General features: G+C 42.2%; 2 protein-coding genes across 2 annotated transcripts in view; one reads left to right on the top strand and one right to left on the bottom strand.

Annotated features, from left to right (window-relative positions):
* The window catches only part of LOC126484002 (cytochrome P450 6k1-like), a 194,149-nt gene extending 186,766 nt beyond the window's left edge, over positions 1–7,383 (bottom strand). The window contains exon 1 of the mRNA XM_050107320.1: positions 7,279–7,383. Coding sequence (XP_049963277.1) covers positions 7,279–7,288 — 10 coding nt within the window. The 5' untranslated portion in view covers positions 7,289–7,383. The remainder of the gene's footprint in view (positions 1–7,278) is intronic.
* LOC126484004 (cytochrome P450 6k1-like) overlaps positions 1–9,625 on the top strand; it is a 57,252-nt gene extending 47,627 nt beyond the window's left edge. Inside the window, exon 8 of the mRNA XM_050107323.1 lies at positions 9,368–9,625. Within this exon, the coding sequence (XP_049963280.1) occupies positions 9,368–9,534 (167 nt within the window). The 3' untranslated portion in view covers positions 9,535–9,625. The remainder of the gene's footprint in view (positions 1–9,367) is intronic.
* Positions 9,626–9,853: the final 228 nt, after the last annotated feature.

The raw sequence follows: 9,853 nt of genomic DNA on the forward strand, positions 1-9,853 counted from the left end.
ACTTTCACAAAAGATTGCAAACTTGTTCAAAAAGCTTAACGTTCAGGTAGGATTCCAAACGGTTAACAATTTGGGGAACCTGTTGAGGCTCGGTCTGGAATCCGTGCAAAATAAGTTTTGTAAAACTGGAGTACATAAAATAAAGTGCGGATCATGTGAATGTTTTTACGTGGGACAAACAGGGCGAGAGTTCAAATACTGGTTTAAAGAACATAGGTATGCCAGCGATAGTAGCGCATTACGTCCCCATGTGAACGATAAAAGCCATACTCAGCCAGAATTAGAAAGTAGCATGACAGTCCTACACACAGAGAGGAAGGGGAACAATTGGGACATCTTGGAGGAATTTGAAATGGCTCGGAGTACTATGGGACTTAACATCTGAGGTCATCAGTCTCCTAGAACTTAGAACTACGTAAACCTAACTAACCTAAGGACATCACACACATCCATGCCCGAGCCTGGATTCGAACCTGCGACCGTAGCGGTCGCGCGGTTCCAGACTGTAGCGCCTAGAACCCGCTCGGCCACTGCGGCCGGCGAATTTGAAATACGTGCATTCAGTCAAGTGGCTCCAGAACTGTCAATCAAAGAACTAATCAGTAGAGGTGGGGAATGGTTTTTAGTCATTTTGACGATTTGTTGTGAGAGGCACGTAAAAACTATTATCACCCTCCTAACCACTTTTCTGAAATAGAGTATATAGACAACCACTTCTCCCTTTACTACTTTTCTTTGCGCCCTACAGTGATTAGCAAATACCACGTAAAAATTTAATAAAAATATTTAAAAAGAGTAAAAAAATTGAACCTTCAAATGTACAGTCCCTTCCCTATGTACCATTCTGATTAGTGAATGAAGACAAATTTTCTGAAATTTTGTAACGTTATTCTTTGAAGATAAATAATTTTTTAATTGTTGAAAGGTACAATCTCGTGCCCAGGTATTACAGTGATGCTTCTTTTACTGAGGTTAAATGTGGCAGGCAACCACCGTCCCTTTACTATTTTCTTTACGTGCACACAAACTACATGTGTTTTTGTTGTTTTTATTTTACTGCTTTAACGGGCAGTAAACATATTGGCATATGAACAACCGTAATAATAAATTATAGGGTGGGACAAATGTCTTCACATTTTTACGTTTGACGAACAGTGCAGAGTGGAACTACAAATCTAAACATTTCTTTTTGTAATTTTTGACAAGTCATGTCTATCTAAAACAAAATACTTTTTTGTACAATTTTGTAATTTACTTTTCCAATTTAGACAAATCCTTTTGTAATCTTGGACAAGTCATCCTTTTCCAAGACAAAACATTTCTTCTACAATTTTGTAATGTACTTTGTACTACTGCAATGTGTGTTTACCAATGTGCAGGCACATAAGATATACTTTTACTTGTTATTGGTTACTGTTTTGACTTTTGATAAAAATATCGGCATTTGCACAGCCGCATTGCCGTGAGGTGGTGCGCTCTTGCACCGAGTGGTTTCCATAGCAACTGCGAGCGCACTGAAGTAGCAGTACTCCGTAGTCCTTCTCACGACAAACATTCCCTTTTTCCAGGTTTAAATTATATGTCACACCTTTTGGTTCGTGAATTTATGATTAAGGAACAAACTGTCAAAGTTATTTCTGGTATGAAGTGGTATGTATTGGTCCTAACACTTTGTTCGATTTTACGCTTCCTTGTTAACATTTGGTGTTTTAAAAAAATGTATAACTAATTATGTGGTGTCACCGCCAGACACCACACTTGCTAGATGGTAGCTTTAAATCGGCCGCGGTCCATTAGTACATGTCGGACCCGCGTGTCGCCACTCAGTGATCGCAGACCGAGCGCCACTACACGGCAGGTCTCGAGAGACTGACTAGCACTCGCCCCAGTTGTACGGACGACTTTGCTAGCGACTACACGGACGAAGCATCGCTCATTAGCTGAGCAGATAGTTAGAATAGCCTTCAGCTAAGTAAATGGCTACGACCTAGCAAGGCGCCATTAGCATTACATTGCATTTATCTAGAGAGAGTCTCACTTGTATCGTCAAGAGCGATGTACAAATGATGGATTAAAGTTAAGTATTCCAGCAGCTACGTACTTTTCTTTATAGTATTCATTACGTATCCTGTTTCAGACCTCACGCCACCCTGCGTGAGTTAGCGCGTGCATCTTGGCCGCCTCTTTCTATTAGTGTACGTAGTGTTGGCAAGTCTGCCGACACTACAAATTATTTGTCGCAGTGTTTACACCAGGAAATCTGATGATGGGGAGAGCCAGAAACATATCAACTGGTATATATGCACAAAAAAAACTAGAACCTGTTTGTATGCGACTACTCAGCTTTTCTAAAATCCATTTAATTATATTAATAATAAGCTGCCAGTCAGTCATTGCACCACTTGAAAATCTTGCCAATATCTGACTGAATACTCGTGCAAGTTTTTCAGAGAGTACCCTATAATGGATAATTGCATCATATATGAAAAGGCTGAGGTTATTGTTAATATTTTCTGCAAGGTCATTAATATACATCATGAACAATTTCATGTTAATATCGCGATATTTAGATGCCTCTGACAGAAATAAGGTAATATTGAGAGAAGATGGAATACACAGATAACACGTTTAGAGGCCAGAGTTCGATCAGACTACAGTGCACATGAGACAGATAATAACGTCAGTTGGACAATACATTTATGAAAGTGCCAGGTGACATAGCTAGGCTCAAAGTTTACAGCCAGTGCAATGTCCTCCGCTTCCCCACCCAATCATCCCACTTTTTAGCTGGACGCAGCCGGTCGCAGTGGCCGAGCGGTTCTAGGTGCTTCAGTCCGGAACCGCGCTGCTGCGGTCGCAGGTCCCAATCCTGCCTCGGGCATGGATGTATGTAATGTCCTTAGGTTAGTTAGGTTTAAGTAGTTCTAAGCTCTAGGGGACTGGTGACCTCAAATGTTAAGTTCCATAGTGCTTAGAGCCATTTGAACCATTTGAACGTAGTACAGTTGCTAATATTCTTGCTTTTACTGCCGATCCAGACATTGAACACACCAGCCTAGATGCTAAAACCAGAAAAGATCAATCCACCAGTGTATCAACCGTTATGAAACTTCGCGATAGTATATAACATACAGGACGACTTTTTCCACCGTATACAAACTCAAGGGATTGATCGACGAGAGGATATGGAACAAAAAAGGACCAATGAACTTATGTCTGCAAATGCATGGTTTCCATGCGAGAGAACATTTATTCAGTCATACTTTGTTACAGAGTATACACAGTATGGCCATCCGATAGCAGGGTGTGACTACGGTGAATGCCCGGTGAACGTTATCTGCCAGCGTGTGTAGCGCCAACAGCAAAAAATTCGGAGGTGGTGGTGTTATGGTGTGGTCGTGTTTTTCACGGAGGAGTCTTTTGCATGGCATTACCAGAGTACAGACCTACGTTGATGTTAAGCACCTTATTGCTTCCTACTGTTGAAGAGCAATTCAGGGACGGCGACTGAATCATTCAACACGATCGAGCCTGGGTGGAAGGGCGGTGGCGGGTAGGGGTTTGGGGGGGGGGGGGGGGGGATAGATTTCAACTACCACCAACGTCACTGGCAGAAATCGGAACTGTCATTATATCACTACGGATTAAAACGTGCTACCAGATATACTGAGGTAGCATTGTTTTTTGTTTTATTTTTACTTCACTAAACACTGCAATCTAAAAATTGCTTCTCTGTGTCACTATTCTTCTATTTGCAAAGGTATCAAATACTCTAAAAATTTTGCGTTGAGAATCGTATCGTAACTTTTCTATTTCCATGAATAAACAATTTCTGGTATTACCCATGATTCAAAATGATCTGTCCTTTGCGTAATACTCTTAAGCAAAAATTTTATCTGGAGAACACGAGTTATTTATGTGATACGAGGCGCCGTAATTCAGTCTATTCTGCATGACACCGATCGGTGATGTTGGCGTGTGTCGATTAAGAACGAAAAGGAGACTCCGTGGTTTTAATCAGATAATGAAAATGCTGAAGAAACAGAGATTGTAGCACTCTCGGTTCAAAAAAGTGCGCACAGATGTTGACAGCAAAAAATTAATAGAAATTCGTGCTCCCGTAGCAACATCAGTGCTGTAAGCATACACCTTCCATCATTATACCTCAGCGAACGATCTTGCCAAGAACTCGAGAAAATTACGGTCCTGCGTAAAATCACTGAGCGGATCGATGGCTTCTGTCCACCCACTCGTCAACAAGTCTGGTTGTGTAGAAAACAGCAAAAAGGAAGCTGAAGTTTTAAATTTCACGTTTAAGCAATCATTCCTGCAAGAGGATCCTATAAACATAACGTCTTTTGACTGTCTTACAAACTCCCGCATAGAGGACATAGGTATCTGTGGCTTAGGGAAGCAGCCGAAAGTGTTAGAAACAAGTAAGTCGTCAGGTTCGGGTGGATACCCAGTTCGGTCTGGAGCCTTATTAAGCTTCCATCTATCTTGAATCTCTCTCCCCCCCCCCCCCCGCCCCCCTCCCAGCGCAAATTCCAAAGCGAATGGAGAAAAACGCAGCTAACTTCTGTGTATAAGAAAGGTAAAAGACCGGACCCGCAGAATGTCAGACCAATAACCTTAACATCGGTTTGCTGCAACACTCTTGAACACGTTACGAGCTAGTACGTAACAAATTTCCTTGCCACAGAAAAGCATGTGGCCACAAATCAGCGTGGTTTTAGAGAGCGTCGCTCCTGCTGGTATCCACATGCCCTTTTTTTCGCATGATATCCTACAAACAATGGATGAATGGCAACAGGCAGATACTATTTTCCTAGATTTCCGGACAGCATCTGACACGGTGCCCCACTGCAGACGAAGGTCGGAGCATACAGTTGAGGTTCTCAGACACGTGAATTGCTCAAAGACGTTTTTAATAATGGAACCCAGTTCGTTGTCCCTGAAGGCAGCGTGAGGAATGCCCCAGGGACGCGTGATAGGAGTGCTCTTATTCTCTGTATAGATGAATAATGATCTGACGGATTGGGTGGGCGGCAATTTACGGCTATTTGCTGATGACGCAGTGGTGTACAAGATGGTGTAGTCGTTGAGTGACTGTAGGAGCATACAATATGACTTAGAATTTCTAATTGGTACAAGGAACAGAACATTGCTCTAAATGCATAAAAAAGGATGTACGTTAATTCGGATGCGTAGGGAAAATAATCTTCTAACGTTCGAATGAAGCATTAGTAGCGCGCTGCTTGACATAGTCACATCGATTAAATACGTGGCCGTAACGTTGCAGAGCGATATGGAACGAGCACGTCAGGTTGGTAGTAGGGAAGGCAAAGGTTCCACTTCGTTTTATTGGGAGAATTTTGGGCAAGTGTAGCTCATCCACAAAGGAGACATCGTATAGAAAGCTACTGCGACCCATTCTTCAGTACTGTTCGAGTGTTGTGGACCCCTACCAGGCCAGATGAAAGGAAGTTGTCGAAGCAATTGAGATGTACGCTGTTAGATGTGTTACGGTAGCTTTGGTCTGCACGCAAGTGTTACGGAGGTGCTTCGAGAACTCAAATGGGAGTCCTGGTGGGTAGACCACGAACTTTTCGTGATGCGACATTCGGGAAATTTAGTTAGTAGGCGTTGAGACCGATCGCAGAACGATTCTATTGCCGCCAACGTACATTTCGCGTAAGGACCACGAAGATGAGATGCGAGAAATTGGGGTTCGAGCGGAGTTTCCTAGACAGTCCTTTTCCCTCGCTCTGTTTGCGAATGGAACAAGAAATGAAATGATTAGTAAGTGGTACGTGGAACCCTCCTCCATACATCGTACGGCGGCTTGTGTAGCATGTCTATAGATGTGGATGTAAATCAGTTTTTTGGGTGTGATAGAAGACATGGATTTCCTTACAACTTCTGAAAGAATTATAATATTTTGACTACATTTAACTACATGAAACGCTTTTTTGTCGTGTTTCATAAACGTTGTTATTATTCTACATCCTCGGTTCACAGTGAAGGTAACCAAGCACAGATAAACACGTCAACTTCTTAATCGACCGATCGTTGACGTAAAGTATAAAAATCATCTCTGTTGACAATTTTGCCATAGTTACATTTGCATCCAAAAACAATTCTTAGAACACCTTTTACAATAATTACGTATAAACATACACTGAAGTGGAGGTACGTGCAGAGAAATGAGACTTATTGTCATTATCCTTTTATAAAAGAGGCGCCCAGGTTCTCCTCGCACGTAGAGTTTGTAACATTGTCTAAAAGGGTTGCATAATTGAAATTATTTTCTGCATTTAATAGTTAATGTGGGAATACAAACATCTGTTTTTTTAATTTATAATGTTTTTAATCTTCACCCCTTTCCCTCTACATCTCCTTCTACATCTATCACATACTTGTATTTTTGGTTTAAGCAGTGTTCGGCAAAGGATGAATCTGGCTTCTTTAATCTCTAGCTTCCATATTGTACTTTTAGTCTCGTACGGATTGGCTTTCCAGTCTGACCAGTATACGGGAGGACTAACACTCTTGGTAGATGATCTTATAAACCACACTTTTCCGTTAAGGCCGTTTTGTTTCCCTTTTGAATTAAAGAAACATCTACCCAGTGTCTGTGGGATATATAAAGACAAAGAAAAACCCTTTGCCTTTAAAATTTTGCTCATTCTACTAGAAATTTTATCTGTAACAGGTAAATTGCAAAATATCCTTTGCAGTCTATCTACAGTGTCCACTGGGTACTATAGTGATCTGGCTTGCTTTTACAAGTTTTGTAGAGAATTTTGTCAATAACGCTAAATTCAAATTCAGTATTTGTGGCTATTGTTTTTATTATTTTACGTCCCTGGTCATAGCCTTCTTGGGACATATATTAAAAGGATGGCTTGTTTACCTATGGTTGGTTGCCATTTTGGGGTCAGTTGTGTACTAAAAATGGGCTTTCGGTTAGTTAATGCAACACACAATGTTTCTTCAAGAACCCACTGTTGAATCAATTAAATGATTGGCAGGTATGAACGAGCTACACTAGACTAGAGGTAAAGAAAGCATTGCTTTCCTACTGTGTCAACTCTGAATTACGTGAAACATTGCTACTTCATTTCGAATTACTATTATAACCTCGCCTGACAATTAAACGATAGCAAGTTAATTACCAAGCTATGATGCTGTGAATAAAGCAGCCTCTTTTACATTTTACACATACTTCCTCTACTCGCAAACACACAACTCTCGAACATTACAGAACACACCTACCTTCGTGCATGATGAAGTGTCTTGGCAGGCATGGTGTGTGACTCTTTGCTTCCGGTCTGGCCGGGGGTGTTGGGCTGCCTGGGCCACCAAGAGGGAGCTCGGAACCAGCCGGTCTTCACCCTCCACTGGTCAGTAGCCCAGTTGAAAAAGGATCCACCGCAGCGTTCTGTTGAAGTCATTCCATGTAAACACTAAAAACCAATACCGGGTTTCTCGGTGGCGCATTTCAGCACCAGTTCTCAATTAACACAATTATAGTTTCTCAACTGATTGAGAAACCTCCATCTCTGATGCAAAAGTCACATTGCAGAACGAGCATATTACTGTATAAGTCATGATAATATCCTATCCCGCAGTTACTTCCGCGATTGTCACCTTGAGTTCCTCAGATGAAGCAAGCAGGTGACATTTAACATTTTGGTTTCATACTGAAACTCGAAACATTTTAAAATCGGAAACTGATACCTCTGGCTTCTGTGATCTCAGTAAATATCGCCAATGTTGTTAGAAAGAAAAGGAAAAACGAGAGGGAGAGCAAAAGAAGGAAAACGGAGCCTAGCATATGCCTACATAGCACCAGCACATGACACCTTATCCGTGGATACTTATTCTGATATGCCTTGCGGACAAACAACAGTAACGTTTAGAGCTTACGTTTATAACAAGTCCAGGGAATTCATCGATTAAAAGTATCTATGTGTCAAAGTATACAAATGGCCGCATTTTACCTGTCTGAAACGTACACTATGTGATCTAAAGTATCCGGACACCTGACTGAAAATAACGTACAAGTTCGTGGTGCACTCCCTCGGTAATGCTGGCATTCAGTATGGTGTTAGGCCACCCTTAGCCTTTAATGACAGCATCCACTTTCGCAGACGTACGTTCAAACAGGTGCTGGAAGTTTTCTTGGGGAACTGCAGCCCATTCTTCACGGAGTAATGAGCTGAGGAAAAGTATCGATTTCGCTCGGTGAGGCCTGACACGAAATCGGCGTACCAGAATATCTCAAAGGAGTTCTATACAATTCAGGTCAAGACTCTGTGCAGGCCAGTCCACTGCAGCGATGTTATTGTCGTGTAACCACTCCGCCACAGGCCTTGAATTATGATCAAGTACGCGATCGTGTTGAAAGATGCAGTCGCCATCTCCGAATTGCTCTTAAACAGTGGGAAGCAAGAAGGTGCTTAAAACATCAATGTAGGCCTGTGCTGTGATAGTGCCACGCAAAACAATAAGGGGTGCAAGCCCCCTCCATGAAAAACACGACCACACCATAACACCACCACCTCCGAATTTACTGCTGGCACTACACACGCTGACCGATGATGTTTACCGGGCATTCGTCATACCCACACCCTGCCATCAGAGGGCCACACTGTGCACAGTGATTCGTCACTCCACACAACGCTTCTCCACTGTTCCATCGCCCAATGTTTACGCTCATTACACCAAGCGAGACGTCATTTGGTATTTACCAGCGTGATGTGTGGCTTATAAGCAGCCGCTCGACCATGAAATCGAAGTTTTCTCACCCGCCGCCTAACTCTCATAGTACTTGCAGTGGATCTTGATGCAGTTTGGAATTCCTGTGTGATGGTCTGGACAGATGTCTGCCTATTACACATTACGACCCTCTTCAACTGTCAGCGGTCTCTGACAGTCAACAGACGAGGTCGGCCTGTACGCTTTTGTGCTGTACTTGTCCCTTCATGTTTCCACTTCACTATCACATCGAAAACAGTGGACCTAGGGATGTTTAGGAGTGTGGAAGTCTCGCGTACAGACTTATGACACAAGTGACACCCAATCACTTGACCACGTTCGAAGTCAGTGAGTTCAGTGGAGCGCCCTATTCATTTCTTTCACGATGTTTAATGACTACTGAGGTCGCTGATACGGAGTACCTAGCAGTAGGTGGTAGCACAATGCACCTAATATGAAAATCGTATGTTTTTGGGGGTGTCTGGATACTTTCGACGACAGGACGATACAGAAAAGCAGTTTCTTTCTAATGAGGAGGCACAATTTATGCTGATTTAAAATCACTCCCCCCAGCTCTACAATTTGATCTGTATACATGTTTCAGGTATGCGGATGGGCCTGTTGCAAACCAAAGTGGGCCTCACAAACATCCTCTCTAAGTATAGCGTGCGAACCACGCAGAAGACAGTAGCAAACCTGGATTACCATCCACGGTCTCCAGTCCTCATGGCTAAAAGTGGAATCCATCTTCAGTTTGTAAGGCGTTTCTAGGAGGACAACAAAGAAGAATGATCTTCACGAGCAAAGTGATCAGTATTGGTGCCTGAAATTGTAATTACTGTGTTCTGTGTTGTCTATGTAATTAAGCGTTGTAGGTGGTAGATAATCCTTACACAACGGCTTTATTCTTTGAATTACTATTGCGTGAGATGCAGACAACTGACATTCAATATTGAACTTTTAGCACATATTGTGCACTTATTTTTAATAAATAAACACACTACTACGTATTTCACTTAAACTGTAAGATGATGATTGCTACTGCAACTGCTCTTCGTAATATTTTCTAAAAGGGAAACCACAGTGGCCA

This window comes from Schistocerca serialis, chromosome 6 (assembly GCF_023864345.2).
Source record: "Schistocerca serialis cubense isolate TAMUIC-IGC-003099 chromosome 6, iqSchSeri2.2, whole genome shotgun sequence".
Classification (NCBI taxonomy): Eukaryota; Metazoa; Arthropoda; class Insecta; order Orthoptera; family Acrididae; genus Schistocerca; species Schistocerca serialis.